This window comes from Pollachius pollachius, assembly GCF_949987615.1.
Source record: "Pollachius pollachius genome assembly, chromosome: 5".
NCBI lineage: Eukaryota > Metazoa > Chordata > Actinopteri > Gadiformes > Gadidae > Pollachius > Pollachius pollachius.
In genome coordinates, this window is record NC_136938.1 from 18169535 (window position 1) to 18190302 (window position 20768).

General features: G+C 40.6%; 1 protein-coding gene across 1 annotated transcript; it reads right to left on the reverse strand.

Moving 5' to 3' along the window:
- Positions 1-1237: 1237 nt before the first annotated feature.
- Positions 1238-15483, reverse strand: stk33 (serine/threonine kinase 33). The gene is made up of 13 exons (XM_079736666.1): positions 15371-15483; positions 9123-9281; positions 8474-8587; positions 8239-8343; positions 7798-7936; positions 5804-5886; positions 4725-4812; positions 4345-4420; positions 4135-4247; positions 3843-3928; positions 3475-3675; positions 2034-2135; positions 1238-1766 (listed from the first exon to the last, which is right to left on the reverse strand). The coding sequence occupies exons 1-13, from the start codon at positions 15386-15388 to the stop codon at positions 1548-1550; spliced, it is 1503 nt and encodes a 500-aa protein (XP_079592792.1). The 5' UTR covers positions 15389-15483; the 3' UTR covers positions 1238-1547.
- Positions 15484-20768: the final 5285 nt, after the last annotated feature.

A 20768-nucleotide genomic window follows, 5' to 3' on the forward strand; every position in this document is an offset into this window, starting at 1 on the left:
CCTTTGCTTCATATTAAGTGTGTCGATTTTTTGGGGTTGGTGGGACAGGGGTGGGACGGACAGACGGGGATGTTCTAGTTGTCAACATTCGCAACTATAAAGTGTCAGTAAAACTATACGTCTCACACCATACACGTGGAGAAAATACCAAAAATGTACTTTGATAACAAAATATTTCAACACATTAAGGCCATGACCTTTTGTTCACACACACACACACACACACACACACACACACACGACACTCATAGTCCACACACACAGTCCACACCAACACATACAGACAAGCCCTCTGTCAGAACACGTTCACTGTGAAATGCAAATGGACAGATTTGAAATTCATCCTCTTTAGGTTCTGCATGACTACTCCAATGTTGTATCTATGCTCAGGATTATTCTCTGTAGAGAGAGAAACCTGTGCTTGAATGGCAATGCCCTCAAAAGCAGCTCCCAGTGCTTTGAATGGCCTCCCAAACGAGATTAGAGTTGCGGCTGTCCTGAGACTCAATCCTCTGCATTCAGATGGAGCGGAACAAGCCTGTTTGACAACTTCTGTGTTTTGACACCCAACGGATACAGTCATATGCATAAAGACCGTTTTGCAATTGAGTGGTCAGAACACAGGAGAAAAAAAGGGATAAGCTGTTCTACACCAAAGGCCTATTGTTCATCGACGTGGTTGTGAACTGACACCATCGCAAAAGGAAACTTTAGTTTCTGTCTTCGTCGCATTGTAGTACATTAGAAATGTGAATACCTTTTTCTTGTTTGTTCATTATTTCTTTATTCATTGATTACTCACAAAGTACATTTGTGTATATCCGCTATTTGTTTCATTATATTTGGCACCATCATACAAAAATGTCCTTCTCCAACATGAAAATACAGCAACGTTCATTCACGCTAACTACTGACAAACAGATAAAATAATAATATTAATATAATAATAATAATTATAATATCAACATTAATCTTTTGCTGTAATTCGTTTTTTGTCCGATTTGGTCACATAAATCATCCAAAATGTGTCCATAAGATACTAATCTGGTGATATTGTTAAATACTAAACCACCACCACCCTGTGTACCTAGCAACAAAGCTAACGCAAAATCAAAACATTCACAGTATAATAAGAAGAGACACTCTCTTTTAAAGTAGACACATTTTTGTATAATATTTCACCACTATACTGATTCTATTTGCAATATGCAAAGAGCCCCTGCAAATGTACTGTAGCTTCATACAGTTGTGCCAACACCAGGCGGCTGCAGGTAGAGTTACATTGCTGTGTCGTTTTTCTTCTCTTGTCTCAACCCACCGGGCTAACCAGCGACTGAAGACGCGTCGCCGTTCGTTCGGACATCGTGCACTATCGTACAGCACTGAGTAGTTTGTGTCTGACCTGGTTTTAAGAGAAAACGTTTTCTGTCAAGTGGTATTCATGTGCTTGGTTGCCTTATCCTGGGGGCCCCAATGGGCTTGCCCCCCCAAGTACTTTGGCACCGGGCCCCTGGTTGAATCTGGGCACGTTGCTTCTGCTGTTGGGCCTAGCTCTTCTTATTCTTCGGGCAAACGGGCGGTCTGAGGGAGCAGTTGGCGGGCTTACTGCTGGAGGTGGAGGGTAGGTTAGCTTCCGCCTTACCCACTTTAGGAGGCTGTTTGAGGCCGCAGCTGGCCAAGGAGATGTGAGGGCCCTTCTCGCTGTTCTCCTTCAGGCTGCTCTGCTTTGCACTTGGCTGCCTGGCTGGTTTAGCACCTGCATCAGCCTGCAAAGATAAAATTTTGCATTCATCTCATAAAAGGCCATTAACATTAACATCACAGTTTCCACGTAAAAACAGACTATTGTGGGAATCTGCTGTATTCATTAAATCTGGCACCATCTAGTGGTCACTAAATATACTAGACAAACGGGTGCCTTTAACATTTAAAACGAAATTATGAATTACAGAATTCTCCCTCAAATCTCCTCAGAGTCTTAACAAGCTGTTACACTCCACCAAATGGCCAGAGGGATGCGAGGTCCAACATACGTTCAGGTGGTCCCATGGCAGTGTGGGCTGGCCCAGCATGCTGGTGTTCACCGTGTCCGCACTGTTTGTTTCCACCCTGATAGAGGTTTCCAAAGTCTCCTCCTGCCAGGATCACAGAGACACAACTCAGAGAGGGAACATGAGAGACCTGCTCTTTAATGACACTGAATAATGAAATAGAGCTTAACCTTGTGCTGATAAACTTACCGTCAGGGCTGACTTATCTAAGACGCAGCCAGACGTTTTTTTAGTCAAAGACCAGATCATTACCGACTGGGCTAATTGAGGTCAAAGCAGCAGAAAGGAATGGGCCGTATCATGTATCTAAAGACCGTGAAACGCACAGATTGGTCTGAATTTTTTTACTTAGGCACTGGAGAGCCAGGAGGCAGATCCATATCTTTGTGGTTTAGCCTTGGGTAATGTTAGTCTGGCTAATACATTGACTCTTGACTAGGCATAGTCTAATACATCTTCTTTGATTTTTTGGAATTATTAAGCATTAGGACCTTTAAAGGTCTTAACAGCAGTCTATATTGCTCCTTTGATGATTTCCTCATTTTTTATTTAACAAATCACAATCTACTGTTAGTCAACCTACTGTTTATCACAATGGAAAATAATTTCCCTTAGTCGGTTCATTAGCAGTCCTAGGGTGACACTCCATAGACCTCCGTGCCCATACTATGCCATATATGGGCAGTATACTATATACTGCCCATATATGGCAATGGAACAACACTATAGGAGGACAATCTAGCTGTTATGGAGCCTACACATGATGAGCTTTCAGACATTGTCCTTAAGCCCAACCTAGTGTTGAAGCTACCCATGGCAGAATGGACAGCTCAGATTTTCCACCTTGTCTGCACCACGCTCAGAGTTCAAACAATTTCAACTTTGACCCCCAGTTGAAGCCAAGTGCATCCAATCTACCTCTCCAAGTGCATCCAATCAAATTACAGCTTTGTCTGGCGTTCTAAAACCAGTCGATTCCGGTCCATGATTTCTCATCTCAAATCCATGTTTTATGAGTTAAAAACGCTGAACTCCAGTCAGTTGGCCAGCTATATCCCAAACGCACATCCTAGAGCCCTGTGCTTTGCTAAAAGCTCATCATATATTGACCGCTTTGGTCTACTTCAGAATTAGCTGTTGTAGGGATGGAAACAAGAGCTTGATTCCAACAACAGATACACAGAGGCAAAAACATGTTCCTTTTGGAAAAGGCCACGTTTATCAGAAATAAAGGCTGACTCAGAAGAATTCATTCATTATTTTTTCCGATCTACAGAGGAAGACTAGCCGGTGTACAGTCGATACACAACACGGACCCTTAAATAGCCTGTGTGTGTATGTGTGCATGTGTGCGTGTGTGTGTGTGTGTGTGTGTGTGTGTGTGTGTGTGCGTGTGTGTGTGTGGGGTGTAGTCACATCATACCAGCTCCCTATGGTAAGGAGAAAGTTCGTCAATGTATTCCTGGAGGCTGTTGTTGCTGGGCGTCCGGAGGGAGAACTCCTCTAGTGACTGAGACAGTGAGGACTCGCTGCCCTCCTGCTCCTCTCCCTCGTCGGGGTCATCCCGGAACAGACGCATCATCTCCAGAACATTGGTAGGCGTGGCCGGGTTGCTGGTGTCCCCCTGGAGGGACGGGCAAGCACATGGTTTTGAATGGGCGATGAGGGCAGCGAGAAAGCAGCTTCAATCAGAGAGCAGAAGCAGTGTGTGTTCGCTGTCTAATTGACTCAAGTCTTTTAAAAACAATATTTTGTGTCCGTCTCAACACGGACTTGTGATTTGGACTTTACCGTAATCCAGGGGTTGTCCACTAGCTCATTGGCGGTGATGCGATGGGCTGGATCAACCTTCAGGAGGCAGCCCAGTACCGTTTTTGCTGTTGAATTAAAGACATTACAGTTCATCTGTCCCAAAAACACATTGAAATGGTTAAAAAAAACAAAAAAAACAACGAATGACCACATGTCCCACACATGGTATGCAAGGGATAGGATCTCGCGGCACAGCAGTTAACCTGAAGAAGCAGAGGTCAAAGGTTACCAACATTCAGGGTGGGGGAAGTAATACGAGTGGAGCTGTCACCTGCATCGCTAATGGTGTCCCAAACTGAACCAGAGAAGGTTAGCTCTCCTCTCTTGATCTTCTCAAACAGTTTCTCTTCTGAGCTGGAGATGAAGGGAGCCTCTCCACATAACCTGCGGGAACAAATGTGCTTAGCCTACCTGTGCTTTATATACATGAGGCTGTTGGCTAATACATTGATGGACAGTGTCGTGGGTTGACTGGACTTACAACATGTACATGATCACTCCAATGCTCCACACGTCACACTGTTGACTGTACTCATGACCAGTGATCACTTCAGGAGCTAAGAACACATGCACAAGCATGCGCAGACCCACATGTGCGCACACACACACACACACACACACTCACACACACACACACACACACGCACAAACACACACATAAACACACACATAAACACAAACATAAATGCGCACACACACACAAACAGATCCAACAGGAGGGAGGGGCAATATGTTTTGAAAACATTCCAGTCAGTAGGTGGGCAAGTTCAGCAAGTTCAACAAAAGACTAAATCTTGCCGATAGAGTAATTGCTAGCCCTTCAGCGTCCTAATGAATTACACAGGGTGTATTTATATTCACCCATATAGATGGGAGTGCCGCAGGTAGCCTTCATCATGTTCTCTCTCCCCACCCCACCTTTCTTCACAGACAATCCAAAGTCTGTCACCTAGACACCAGGCGGAGAGATTCACAGACACTTGTTAGTCTCCTATGTCGCTGGGCCATGGGTCATGGGTCATGGCCCATGGACGGGACATGGCCGTCCTATAGGGAACATGAGAACGCTCACCAACGGCAAACTGAATCAATAATTAACAGATCGGCAGTAACTATAATGTTATCACCCGGGAAAGTAATGGAGTCGGGTTTTCCGTTGGTAAAAAAAAGCACATCCATACACCGTGATCAGTTAAGGGGAGAGATTTTTCATTAAGGAAGGAAAAAACTATTTTACGTACAGTTTATTTTTATGTACAGTTTTATTGTAATGATAACAGCACGTTCACACATCCATTTCCAATTTTTCCAAAATCATGTGGGCAGAGTTGAATGGCCAATGATAAAGCACCTTTAGTTGGTGTGAATTCATTTACATAAACGCTAAGGCTCTTATATGTAATAGTTCAGTTAAAAGCCTTTATGGATTGCATTGAACAACACAGTGTCGGCACAGCCAAACATAGAGAAACAGTCTACCATAATGTCTATAATGTTTCCAAGTTTGATCAGAGATGAAGTATGTACGCCAGAGAAGGGCAGATGGACAGAGACTAATGTAAATAATTGTTACAGCCATCAGGGGTAAGGGGAGGAGCCCAGTCTTGCCAAAAATAAAGGCTAAACCTTTCCCATGCTGCCATATGGCGTGCCTGGTTTCATAGCGTGCACCCCCGGTATCTGCTGCTTCAACCCACTCTGTGCTGCTGCTGACGCACTGAAACATGGCGCGCTCGGGTGCTAATGCGTTTCAAGGGGTTGATTCATGAAACCCTGCACGGGCTGAGCAGAGGGAGGTCTGCTATAATGAAGCCGTATTTAAAACCATTTACTAGTCAGTGAGCGGGACTGCGGAGGCGAGCACAGACCACCCGGAGGGACGGGGCGAGGGAGTGGTGTGTGTGCATGTGTGTGTGTGTGTGTGTGTGTCACCGTCTCACCTTGATGTTGAACCCATGTTTGTCTCCTTGGTAAGAACCTTTCAGGAGAATGTTCTCCAGTTTTAAATCCCGATGCACAATGTCTAAAGGAGAGACGAGAGGGAGAAAGGTGTACCAAACTTAATGAACACGCAACTCAAATAATAACTTTTTGTGTGCTTGTGTGTGTGTGTGTGCTTGTGTGTGTGTGTGTGTGTGTGTGTACATATACATATATATATATATTTTATATATATATATTTTATTTTTTTATGTTGTACATGTGTTTTGAAAATGATATATAGGTATCAATGTCCGAACGGATGACAGTAGCTTATATTAAAGGCATTAGTGGCAGTACCATTGCCATAGGATAATGACCAATGATTATAAAGCTTATAATGTTAACTACTAAACATTATGCATGAGGCATTTGTCGACTTGGAGTGCCCTCAGTGGCTGTTCTTCAGCCAGAAGTCTCACGTTATAGTTTTTGCTCCGATATATTGTTCTTTAAAAAGCTATAACACACACCTAGATAACCCCATTAAAACGGTGAGAAGATGGAGGGACATTTGAGCAAGAGAGGGTTCAAGGTTAGATTAAATGTTGGTGCTAGAGGGAGGAGGTAAGATTGGAAAGTGTCACAACACACATTACTTTTCAGTAAGGAACAATCCTCTCGTCTTCAAGTTCATCTCTCTTAAAATGATTTTGTCAGAAAGCGATAGAGAACAGCGACCCTTCCCAAAATGGTTTCCCCTGATTTGATGTTAATATAGAATGAGGTCAGGGAAGAAGGCAACGTAAAAAATAACAATCTTTTCAAAGTAGACCTGATTTTGTCTTCCTGTGGTGACAAAGTCATAGCATAGACGCAGCATGCAACACTTGGCAAACAAATAACAAACTATTTCATATCATGGAGTGATCTCAGCAAATATGTCATGTCCTTGGTAAATCACCATTTCAGAATAATTTTTGTTTTGCCAACGGCAAAAAAGACTGAAGAGGCTTGATACTAAGATAAAAGTAAGGAGAATGCTAATAAAAAGGCTCCTCATGTTAAGGGAAAAAGTCATGTCACAAATCAAACACCACAGCTGAATGCAATTTGATGTCGTACATTCATTGTACAACAATCGTATTGATTAATGTACAGTATTAATTGTATTATGAATACATTATATTTATCTTGACCTTTTTCGAAAGTCATGTAAATATTGTAAACAAACATTGTTAGAAAGAATTATGCCGTTAGACACAGTCAACAACCGGAGGATATAGGAGGATACAGCATGCTAGCCCGAACAAGGGCCAAATTAGCATCAGGGCTTACTGTTTGTCCCCCAACTAAATCATGATATATTTTGTACATTTGCTATAGCTAACATATTCCCCTGGGTATCATTAGATGCTATGGAGTTCAGAGTTAAACCAGCGCAGAGGGACACTCCATGTGAAAACACCTATTAATCAGGATTCCTCCCGAGCTCATTGTAAATGAGTCATTAGCCACATGTAATGGTGTCTCATTGCCAAGCAATTACCTCTAACTACAGATTTCATCATTAGAAGGGCAAAACATACCATCTCCAAATAAAGCCCTCAGATTCAATTAAAAATTGCCAAACTTTTTTTTTCCTGGGCACTTCATTATTACCTCGTTAAAATAAACTGGATTCTATAATGATTGAAAGCCATACTGGCGTGAAATATCACACGGCCACTCTACCGTGAAGCCAATTTGACCAAAGTGTCACTATTGTATTACTTATTACAAGAATAAAATCAATAATGCATTATACAGTTCAGCCAGTACTCTAGGTATACCTGGTATAGTTTCAACTCTGTCAACGTGTAGAGAGAGTAAAAATAGAGGGTGTAATTAAGAATCCTCTCCCCGGAACACGCTCACGTTTAACTTCACCCAGTAGTCATCGCTTGTAGTCATTTGCTTATTTACGTCATATTTCGTGTTGTGTGCATGTCAACGTCTGGGTGAGCGCCTGCACCTTTCTTGTGTAAGTACACAATGGCCTGGGCTAAGTTAGTGATGATGTGTCGGCTCTCCTCCTCTGTGAAGCAGCTCTTCTTCTGCAGCAACTCCTTTAGATCTCCGCCATCACACAGCTCAGTCACTAGGTACATATTCTGGAACAGAATGTTGGAGATACAGACCTGCCATTAAAAGGAGGGGCTTCTTATGATCACGCACATTCCAAGCTGCCGTCTTGGTTCCTTTTCACTGTTATAATAATACTAATAACAACTGGTTGCTTGGTTTTTCTAGAATGGCTGGACAAGAGGTACCAAGATGGCGGACTTGAACTTATTTATGGAACGTACTACTTTATGCACTACCAAGGCATTGCATAGTAAGAAAGAAACATACACAGAATGCAAACAATGTTAACACGTTCAAATTGGAAGAGTAAAGAGAGAGTATGGCTCACCTTTGTTGTTTCAAAGACTTCTTTCAGTTGTATGATGTGGGGATGGTTCACATGTTTCAGTATGTGTACTTCCCTTTCCAACAGGACGACTCCATGGCTCCCTGCCTGTACACGTACACTACCAGTTATCTTTTGTTCTTCACGATAATCGTACCTTTCAATGTGTGTGACCCATTTCCCATGTATGGACAAAGTGAAATTCAAGTTTTTAAACAGAAGTTGCAAATGTACTTACCTTCTCTCTGTTCACCTTCTTTATAGCCCATTTCTTATGGGTGTCCACGTGGGTGGCTTCAAACACGACCCCAAAGCTGCCTTGCCCCAATTTCCGTCCAAAAGTGTATATTTTCTTAATAGGATAATAAAAGGAGCCATTAATAGATAGTGTAATCACCAATCTGCTCTGAACTCTGGGAGACGTTCGGAAACAGATGGTTAACCCTGTGCTTTTACAACTCCTCATTTCAGCTCAAATTTTCCTTTGCCACTTTGTATTACAAACACATTACACATTGACACATAGATCCTAATTTCCAAAGCACTTTGAAGAAGGAAGGGGGGGGGGCTTCTCTGTCTCTAGGGTTCCACAATATATTATTTCTAGTCAAATTACAAATGATTAAGTTGCTGCCGCAGTTCATTCAATCTCAGGTCTAATTAACTTGATCATGATCTCTGCAAAAGCAAAATCGGCGCAACGCATGCCTTTGAATCCGGTAACGAGATTCTGCACTGAAGAGTGTTATTCTCCTGTGTGAGCAAAGATGAATAACACTGGAGAGGTGACTCTCAGAGAGAGAGTCCATACCTTGAACGCTAAGGTTACATGCCAGAAGGTCTGAGTGCTTAAAGTGCTCGAAGGAGCAGAGGTTGTTGGGCCATACCTTAAGGCTAGTTTCTTCCTCCATGCGACTGTGAGGCACCTTCCTCTCGGTGCCGTTTGCTCTCATGTGTTTGGAGGCCATTTCTCTGGCCTGTGGCGCTAGCATCTGCTGCTGTCGCCTTCTAGGGATAGATGCAGGCTGTTCACCTCCAGGAATCACCTACAGGATTCACACAGCGGAAAGAGTTGTTAAAGTCCATAAGCCTATACAATAACGCATTCGACTATATATTCATATAGAATGGTGATACAGCCTAAAATAATGTTGAATAGAGATTAGAAGAGATGTTTAAAGGTGAGCTCACTTCCAGCTGTCCAGCATATTAAGTAGACTTATATCATCCGAGTCTATTAAGGCAAGTGGACAGTCACCCATAGGTAAGTAGTACATACAACTCATCCGCCTCTAAAAGTAGCATTCTTCTTTTATAGACCCTTTCAGTGTCAAGGAGGTGTATGGCCCCTTTTAGAGACTTCTACACACTGTGCCACCGATCTGGATGAGACACACAGTTAGTCAATAGCCCTGCTTTTAACGCTACATTTAAACCAAAATATCCTGATGGTCTGTATTGGTGCACCCACACATAGCAACTCTTCTGCATGATTAATCTCTAATTCAAATCAATTGTAGAATTGGTTGTGTTGTGTGTGGGGACATTTATTTGTTTTCTCTTCCACAAAGCCATGTATACATACCTGCTACAATGGCTTGTCCCCCCCTAAATGTTTAGTGCAGCTCATGCCAGAAGAATTGTACTCAGCAAAAGGATAGCAAAGAGCTCTTGGCAGTAACAGTTTGTGGACCTAGCGCAAAGTAATTACATTTCTGAGCGAAAAGCACATAACAATAGAGAAAATTTGCTCACCTCGAAGCATAAAACAAACCCACATATTTTCAGCATAGCGACCGGGCGCAAGAGACACATTTCAGCAAGCTTTGTGCTTCTTACAAACAAAGAAAAATATTTGAGCGTCACTTAAGAACATTTTATATTGAAGTCTAAAGACATTAGCTGGGTTCAAATGAGAAATAAAGACGCAAAGCCTAATAGCAGACTATTCAGCTCTCTTGCGATTGCTTTCCAACCAAATTCCTTTCCCTGACTGAGCCTTTATTAACATTAAGCACAATTTACCTAGCTTGGAGAGAAAAAAAGCCACTCACAAGCCAAATTAAATGTAAAGCAATTATCATGCAATGACTGGGAGCGGTGATGTGGATCACCCACACACGGGCAGCCATTAATTATTAACAAGGAAGTGGTGTCTTTAACCTCTTCACTCTGGAGCATTATCTTAGCCACGACAAAGCTCTTATAACAGGCCTGTCTCTCCCATTATCCGCTGCCATGTATTTATTCAAAACCATTGTGACAGCCTCTGGAAATTCCAATCACAGCTCATTTGCGGGAGAACGAGGCATCATATGATGAAGGAATGGATAAATAATGGGGGAAGGGCGGGGCTGGACACTTGAAGACGCCTCAGGTGTCTCTTTCCAAGATGTCTGCCTCTTGTTCTTGTTGCCAACGTGTTTGAAATGGACACCAAGTTCAGGGTCAAGGGACTGTGATCCTCAAATAATTCACCACAGTGCCACTGGTCTAGAATTCCTCTCCCGGATCTCAAAACACAGTGGCTTTTAGGTAATCGCTAATTGGCCCTTTGTGTGATTTGGTTGTATGGAACCTGTTGGTCACCTGGTTGTGATTGACAAAAATAGCATTCTATCTTAAGCTACATTACCTTGACCCTTGTGTATTGATGAACATGAATATGTTGAATAGCCTCTCTGAAATACTGAAATTGAGCGTTTAGACTTTTTTAGATCGGGTAGTTTGATTATCATGATATTAGTTCTATATATTGATGTACAACAATATCAATCGGTTGTTGTGTGTAGCTATGAGGCTGGACAGCAGAGAGAGGCCACCCTTTGTTTCATGTTAATTTACTGTTTGCAACTGCTTTTGTTAGTAGGTCCAGACAAATAACACCTTGCCTTTGTGACTCTGACTTTGCATGAATTTGGAGGGATACGTTTTATACTCATACATTTGGGAAATAAGAAAATGTTTTTATTGCTGTTTAGTATTATTTTGTATGACAAATAAAAATAATAATAATTATGATTATGTAATAGACTTGTAAGGCGCATTTCATTAAAGGTATAATGTATGACAAATGTTCTGTACAAAATCATAAAATGACCCTGATATGTCATCAGATTAAGTCAAAATACTGGCTTGTCCAACAACAATGCTACAGCCACAAATGTTTGCCTTCTTTTTTTTTCGTTACGGGTCGTAAAGTTTGTTATATTTTGGCCTGTCTTCTATGATTCACTATTCACTATTCACAATAAATTGGCACACAAACACAACATGCTACAGGCATTGAAGCATGTAAACAAACTGGATCAACTGAGATTTTACTAGATTATACCTGCCCTACAAAACCTGGTCCTCTTTTTAAAAACCTCCAATGGCACGAGCCATGGTTGATTTTGCAGTTGTAATCGAGAGACGGAGACGGCTGGTAGCCCAGAAGGATTTCAAGTCGGATGCCACATGAGCTGGTTTATAATTTGCAAGTAAATTGCAAATTTGAATTTACAGTGCAGGATTTGTCATTCCTTGCCATTGTCAAAATAGAACAATTGCACCAAACTATAAATACAATGTTGTCTAAGCTTATCTTGTACTTGTGTTTTTTCAGTGACCTCAACCTGGCAACCAACATGAGCTTCCAGTCTGGGGAGGAGTGGGCAGGCAGAGACAACTCTCTCCATTATCATGAATTTGGACTGCAGTACCCATTTTGAACGCTCAGTGTCAATGCTACATAGTACCTTTAAGTACATCGAAGAAACTTCACAAAGTAAAGAAATAATAATGGTATTTCAACACTCACATGCATCTAGAACCTAATTTGCATGACACTCTACAGATATTTAATTTAAAAAAAATAAAATCGAGGCTATCACGAATGAACACATTTTAGCCACCATATCCAAACTGTATCATTGAAGATGATCCAATATCAACTTCAGGTAGGACTGGAGTAGCATTATTCTAAAGCTGTGTTTTCATGTGGTGCGTATAGAGACGTAGAACATTTATGGGACTATTTTGTTATTAATACATTTTCAGGAAGACATAATGGCTTTGATGGCAAATTAATTTTATTTTATCCAAAGACAAATGGAGCTATTGTAATCTTAGGGTTGTTTACTTTAGATTATAAACTTTTGAGGATGTAGTTATTAATTATGCATTTGGGCTCTTTTGAACTGAAAGTTTTTCAAATAATTGTCAAAATTATGTGCCTTAGTGGAAACGTCTTAGTTGGAAGAATGGCATGTTTACTCAAATCTGAGAATAAACAACCATTTTGAATATCCAATTAAAAACAGGCAACCGTTTTGCATTGGATCTTTTGAAATTGTTTTAGTGGTTGAGTAGTAGTGAATGTCATCCATGGTAAAGGCTATTCTATTTATTGGTTGTTTACCTTATTAGGTTCCCTTATTCCCTGAGGTCCCTTATTAGGCCGGGATGGTCGTTTAAACACAGACCTACACTTTGTGGATAAAACTTTTGTTTGCTTTGCCTAATTGCACACACACCATCATGCTAATTTTCTTATTAATTCAGAACAAACTTTGAAACAACTTCTTAGGCTTAATGTTTATAAAAGGCACAATGAAGATACAAAAGTTTAATATGGGTGGCTCTCCCCTGCAGTCAGAGAACACAATCTAAAGTTTACAGTTTCACAGTTACAGTTGAATAAGCTGTTTTTATATGTCTTATTTCATCTAGAAAGGAAAATTCATTCTTGTAAGGCTTCAGTCCCTTTGGCTTTTTTGTGCAGGTCAAGTCATTGTGGAAACAGTAGTTAATTGCATATCCTGTTTACTCTAACTGCAAATCGGTTGACCTCTGGCCGAGCTGTCGCCCTGACGTGTAGAAGCTTCTGTACATGTCAACACCACGTCCCCAAAGGTTTCCTTCTCCATAATGGAGGCATTAGAATGCATGGCAACAATTTTGTGAATTAGTGAAAAGAAAGCAAGCCTTATGGACAGTTGGCAGCAAGGTAATGGCAATCCATTACAGAAGCCTTGTTTAATCTGATCACATCACATGTATGACAGGAAATAAGCCATTAACTCCACTATTCCCCTAATTGCCATTAGGCCTATCTGGTGCAATACAGTGAGCAGTTAAGGTACGAGTATTCTCTTTGTTTAATGGTTGTATTTGCAATCGTAAACAAAGCAAAAGCAGCAGAAGTTAAACTTGACATAGTACTGTATTTATAAGGTAGATTGATGTGTTTAATGCTGTGCCACAGAATCACAATAGTGTTGCTTTCCCCTGGTAAAGAATACTTATGTTATGGAGTGGGCAAAATGGGAGTAATAACACATTATAGACGGTACACAAACAAGAGGCCCTGAAAGATAAATTAACATCAATACATAGCCTGCCGTGTAAGAGACGCAATCTATATGCAAGGTCTCCATACTGGTTTGGTGACTTCATATCAAATTTCATGCGAAAAGTAATTATGTTAGGTATTATGACACAAGCGAGGCCTAACATATCTTATAACTCTGTCACTGAGGGAGCAATAAAGTTAGGCTTATTTCGGCAACAAGTGAGAAAAATGCAACGCTGCTCTACCATGATTGCAGCTGAATATAAGCAGACTGCTGCCTACTAGACACATGAGGAGTTTGTCTCATTAAACACTCTCACTTCCATTATTTAAATTGTCATCCACTTTACTTGGTAGTTTACACATTATTCCCTCTTATCACACACACACACACACACACACACACACACACACACACACAGCCTTATCAACAATTGTGTTAAAACGTTGATTACTAATGAGGATAACAAAGAATAATTGTTGCTTTATTGATCAATGAAGCTCAATGTGGCGCTCAAAGCAACCTGATGAAAACATAAAGCCCAACAGCACACAGGCTTGGTAAATCTGTTTTACTTATGCTACATGGTAAGCAATGTGGGAGCGTGAAGACATATTGACCTGCTCCTTGCTAGACGTTTCATCCACATCAGTGGACCATTAAGATATTCACCATACGGAAGCTCTTGCAGCCCTGTCATTTCAACTTACTCTGCATGCTTAATTAGGCTCAGGCAGTTCTGTAATGACTGTGATTCTCTGCAATAATCAACCGGCAAAATGCAGCCAGATTCAAACTAACAGACTGCAATTATAATGAAAACTGTAATCAGCATTGCCTGATCCAAAATATTTCATTTTCCTGAAATGAAGGTTAATCATTTATTGACAGCTTGGCTTTGATGACAAATGATAAACTTCACAGTCCTAATGAAGCATGGAATTACATTACCTGATGAGGCAAGAAATTGCATGTTTAGAATGCAAATATTGAGCCAGGCCATTTCATTAGGTTATGAAGTGAATCCTAATATGCCAGTGTAGAGTGTGAGACTATCAACAATAGTCGCCAACACATTACAGTATATGCATTTGAATAAATCACATTTTCAACCTTGCCCACTACAAGTTTGACGACAGCTTTTTGAAAAACTAAAAAAATCCATGTTCTCTGAATCCTTGTTAAACATTGATTTGCAGAAATTACATGATTTGTTCAAGGACATTGAAAGATCAAATTGCCCAATTTGTTCAAAGCATTTCACATGTTGCCTTGGTGATGGGGACAACAAATCCAATATATGTCAATGGTAATTGTAGTATTATAGTATACCACTTGATGTCGGAAGATATGCTATTCAGATAAATGCAGGCGATTTCAAAACATAAAAGGCCAATATCCAATATATCGCGTTAGCATATTACATTGTATATTTTTCTCTTGCAGCTAGTTCGAGACAACTGATAACTCGTAAGTGATAAACCACCTAAACGCACAATTCTTACGTGCCATATATTGAATACCACTGGAAGTGGAAACACTTTTTGAGTAAAACGTTATTTAAGAAACGTCGGTTTATTGATCAAAGTGCGTGCCGTGATACTTGACCTCCATAACATACACAAAAGTCTTAATAGGCTGTCAACCTATAAACCTACAAACATACATAAAGTGGTACCTCGAAAAGTAGCAGATACGCACGCAATATTTATGGCAGTCAATTTCCATGCCAATAATATATTGTATTGCATCCATCAATTTAGCAAACAATGTGTAAAACCAGACTGAAAGTTACATACCTTAGCGTGTGTTGTCATGGCAACGAAATACTAATCTAGTTTCCTGGTTGGCTTTCAGTTAACCAGAAACCACGCTTTTTGTGGCTAATTTGTACATTTAGCGTGTGTACTCGTCCTTAATCTGCCATAATGATGATACAGTCGTTGAGTTTCACATTATTAGAGCGTCTTAAAACTGTGAAGCGAAGGACTACGGAAAACGATTAGAGACAAACTATTGTATCCTTGCTTTTCTGAAGCACCTCGCACCCCCATTGGTGTAGCCCAAACCGCCAACACAAACACACACGCAAGAACAAGCACGCACACACACACACACACACACACACACACACACACACACACACACACACACACACACACACACACACACACACACAAGCACACTCACAAACACACACACACACACACACACACAAACCATCCATTCACACTCCAAAGTTCTAGCGCCTCTAAAGGCAAACTGTGGAACTAACCAAAATTCTCTTGACTCAGCTGCATCAAGAGGTGGAAATGAGTCTCTATCTGGTGGGGATTAATTGTCATTGCAGTTTTCGTCTTTGTTTTATGCCGTGCTGAAATGGACAATTATTTATGTTGTGTACTGTTGAAAAACAATGTTAGTCTTTACTGTTCATTGAACACATACATCTTGTCCTCCCAAACAGTGACTAATTTAAGTTTTTAACTTTGGTTCAGTTGACTTATTGTCGTTAATGTATAGCTTTTGAAGGAGTCTTTTATACCACAGGCCGTTTTGCACGTCACTGCCATTGTGGATAAATTATAAACTTTTTTCTGTCTAACAGCCTCTACAACTATAAAGTACTCTTAGACATTAAACAACAAATACTAATTGCATATAGCAAGGATTATGTGGAATAAGAAACTTTTTAAATTCTCTCTAGAAAAATAATGTTTCCACTTCAATCTCTGTGATTTTATCCAATGTTCCCATACAACATCAAGCTTCCAAATGTGAACGCTCCCTTGGCCTACCTATATACATACGTTAAACATTATATCTATAAACAAATATATAGTATAAACTTTCCATTCCAGGTTAAAGGTCTAGTATATAGAATTTAGTGGAATTTCAATCTGGGGAGATTAGTTAAAAAAGTATAATACTATACACAACATTTATTGCCAACATATTAACATAATAATTGTTCATGGGGACGGTGGATGCACGAAATATGCCGGGCTATGAGTCCCCCTGATGGTGTTCAGACGTTGGTGGTGGTGTGTGTATGGATGGTGGGCCTGGCCCTGGGGGAAGTCATTTCTTTCTCCATAGACAGGTGGAGCTCAATCCCAAAGGTGAACTGGATGGAGGAGTGCTGCAATAAGTCTCAATGAAACAACAGACAAGTGACAAGAATGAGTGAGAAAGGTTTATATACACACTGCGCATAGGCGCGTAATTGTACTCTTCAATTGTACATCCCTCTTTCGTTAATGCATAAGGTCCTGATAGGTTGAGAGATGAAGGGGAGGGGCTTGCGATGACTGCGTGGGAATTTAGAACATAACATAGATCCATGAAAACAGAAGGGAAATGTCATCTTCCTGATTCAACTTTTGCTTTAGCTACATGTAATTGAATGCAATTGGCAGAAATGAAAAACAACATAGATGAGTATGTTTTAATTAGTGTATGATCATGCAATTAAGAATAGCTGTGTTTTCATTACGTTTGAGCCTTTTCTATCTACTTGGGGAGTGGGTCCTCTTCCACGGAGGTGCAATGTTGCACTGCCATGGTTCTACAGTAGCCCAGAACAGACAAACGGCTCTAGTGAGAATATGTTTTAAGACAATGCGTGTTTGGCTAAGAGTTGTACCAAGGAGTGGGGCGCTTTATCCACATGGCTATAATTGCATCCAGAGGCATTTTGGTCTGCGCCTGTTGTTGACGCGCTTTGAACATTGAAAATGAATGGAGAGGTTCCACACTAATTACAGTTGGAGAGAGGAGGACATTTATAACAAAAAGTTTGAAGCCTAATTAGACCTGAATTGTGTACAAGTTTTGATCATAATGTTTCAAGTCTGTTGCTGACATTGAAAACTGATTTGCACATTGGAACAAAGTTCCAATGTATATATTATTCGTTATACAGTATATTTAATATAAAGTATATTGTTTATTTTATTTTAAGTTAGAATGGTTCAACTTTAACAGTCTTCAAATTATGTAAATATGATGTAAGGTGCAGTTAGCTTTGCACAGACACAGCTTTGCACTTAAATAAAGATGTTGAATCAGTAGGCTACTTTTCAACTTTTACCAGTCTTTTTTATACAAGTATCTGTACTTCTACTTGAGTAAAGAATGTGTGTACTTCTGCCACCACTGTTGGTTACCAAACTTGAGCTGCAATGTTGATCACAGTAGGGGATATGTTCGACACTAATTGCAATCTTCTGCTCTCATCAAGACAGTGTTGTCTACTCCAGACAATATAAGTATCACTTTCTACGTGTGTGCATACCTTTGAGTAATGAAGGAATAAAACATTTCCCAAGCCTTCATCTTCCTCTTCCCAGGTAAGTAGCCTTTCATGTGTAGGGTGTGTGGGAAGAGATTTGCGTTCAAGGAGTACTTGAGGCACTCCAACATTCACACCGGCTCCAGGACCTACAAGTGTCAGCAGTGTGTGTGTGTGTGTGTGTGTGTGTGTGTGTGTGTGTGTGTGTGTGTGTGTGTGTGTGTGTGTGTGTGTGTGTGTGTGTGTGTGTGTGCGCGCGCGTGTGCGTGTGCGTGTGTGTGTGTGTGTGTGTGTGTGACTATTGATATGATGTGGACATGTGGCTCTGGCTCATTCCCACAGTGGTATAATAGCCTAGCCGTGTTTGACTCTCAGCCAAACAATACCGGGTTTTAAAGCCTGAACGATACTAAATTTTATGGGCCGATACCAATATTAGGGAGTAAAAAAATACCGAAATCGATAATTTGGCCAATAATCAAAATAAATATATAGCGGCTGCTATTCAATATATATTGTGGTATCCTGGGGTTGGAGTAACTCCTTGGGATTTGCTGCTCACCCTTCAGCTATGCTTCGGGCCACAGCGACATAACATTTAAATCATGAGCTAAAACAACACATTAACTGTATAGGGAGGATCTACTAACCTTCAAACAAAACATGATGTAAAACTGTTAGTGTTGGGAGTGTTCTTGTTGATTTTCTCAGTTAAAGCATATGGAGGTTCAACCAGCACAGTAAAGAATCTGTAAAGTGGTAATTACAATTACAAAAATAATGTCCACCACATTCAGGCAAAAGCCGTACATGTGCAGCCTCTGCAACCACACCTTCACAGACCGCAGGCACACCATGGTGAGAGGAGCCTATGAACCTCACCCACCTCCTCTAAGCGGTTTGTCGTGTGATCATAATTATCCGCATCAAGGGTAACACAAATGTAACCCTTGTTTAACATTTAGAAAACCCCAGCCCGTCTGATCACTCGGAAACCCCAGCCAGTCCAAGGGGAGCCTCTTTTTATATATTAGGTAAAAACATATAATTGCCGAAATTGAGTGATAGGTTATGCAATTAAGAAAAAACAACGGTGGGCCTCTTCATAACTAATTTATATATTTTTTTAATTCAATAATGTAATAAATTTTTTTATTTTTTAATTTTTTTTACAAACCATAATTTTTGGTGCCCCCCCCCCCCCCCCCCCAGGTACTTGGTGCCCTACGCACTCTGCGTACTCTGCGTATAGGGAGCGGCGGGCCTGCATGTTTCAATATATCTGCCCAATCCGTCATTCACCCTCGATTTGTTGTGTCTGAGCATTTCATTCACGCAACTTTATTGCACCTTCCCAATTGTACTGCGTGCTGAGGTGCTGAATCAAATATCTGAGTCGCAACTCTTTTTGATCAGGGTAGAAAGAGGCAGCCTGGTTGGATTTGTATTTTATAGCTTTTGGAAATCCATAGTAAATGCCAGTAAGCGTAGACATTATTTTATCATTGCCATTGCTGCCTAGAAGGGGATGTGATGTTAAAGTGGTTTCATATGGTAGAGTAGGTGCTTGCTTTGCATTACATCGATGAGGGTAGCCATACGTTGACCAATCTCTGTTGTCATATGCATCGAATAACGGCACTCTTAGTCGTGAAATGTTTTTTCCGCAGAAGCCTGTGTTCTTGCGGCAGCAGCCGCGGCTGCAAATACATTGTGTGTAATGTACTTCAGATTATTATCCATTCTCTGTTATCAGCAAGTGAAAAATAGTTTTGTCCCCTCGTGTCATGTCTGATACCCCCCTTGCCTAGTTAATCCTGCCGCCGGATCTGTGTGCTTGGTTCCCATCTTTCTGCGGGTATCCATCATAGCAAAACTCTCATCTGAACCGTGGAAGGGTTGAACACCAATCGTCTCGCTAATAGACGTAGAAATATTCATCTATTCACACCAGTGAATTCCCCTTGCTTAGTCTCATTCTGTGGAGGTCAAAGGGCATGGCTGACTCTCCTGCCTCACCGCTCTCCTCCGGGTCTCTGTGATTTATTGGAGAATGCTGTTGGCATTAAGGAAAGACATACACACCAATGCTGTACACCCGTATGAATACATCTGCTTATATAGTTCTACAGGCTTGCCCAGTGTGATTGTCCTGTTTCCATCAGATGTATATTTATGCAGCCAAAGCAGTAACTGGGTCGAGTACAGTAAATACTGGTTGGGAAAAATTAAATATTGCTACACTATGAGCTAGAAAAAATAAGTCTGCCATGGTAAATGATAGACTATAGTAAAACACCATATAAGGCAACAATTAAATGAGAAATCAAACTGTCTAACTTGTCTTGTCTTGACAACATAATACTATGTTGCTTGTTGCTTTACTGAGTTGAGTGCCAAAATATTTTCATATGCATATATATATATATATATATATATATATATATTAGTATTAATGTGCAATGCACAGTTACATATGTAGCTGTAGGCCAGTTAACACAAACTCTTTAATATTTGACATATGTTGGACTTCTATAAATCATTTATCTAAACAGAAAAAGTCTATTTTGATGTGCATGGAGGCACAATAGCAGTGGGAATGAGTAACTGAAACCTTTACGTATCTTTTTAACTGCCTTGATTCCACCCAAAAAATACAGTAATAAAACCTATTTTCTATCTATTTTGTCTCATGGGCTTACATCAGCCTTTTAGGTCATCATCAGAATGAAGGATGGATTCAAAAGATGAAGAAATGCCTGCCAAAGAGAAATACCAACAAGCCAAACTTCACTAGATATAATGCATCCATGTATGTTCCACGGCACATGGAAAGTGAATGTCTTCTGTAAAAGAGAAAGATTCAACAACTGTTTCAAGCCTTTTCCTTGTCACACTGACCT

Coding starts and splice junctions, on each gene's coding strand:
- stk33 (XM_079736666.1), bottom strand. Junction 3,676..3,842: donor TGGACAACCCCTGGATTACG/GTAAAGTCCAAA, acceptor CCGTCCCTCCAG/GGGGACACCAGCAACCCGGC. Junction 2,136..3,474: donor CTCCTTACCATAGGGAGCTG/GTATGATGTGAC, acceptor TGATCCTGGCAG/GAGGAGACTTTGGAAACCTC.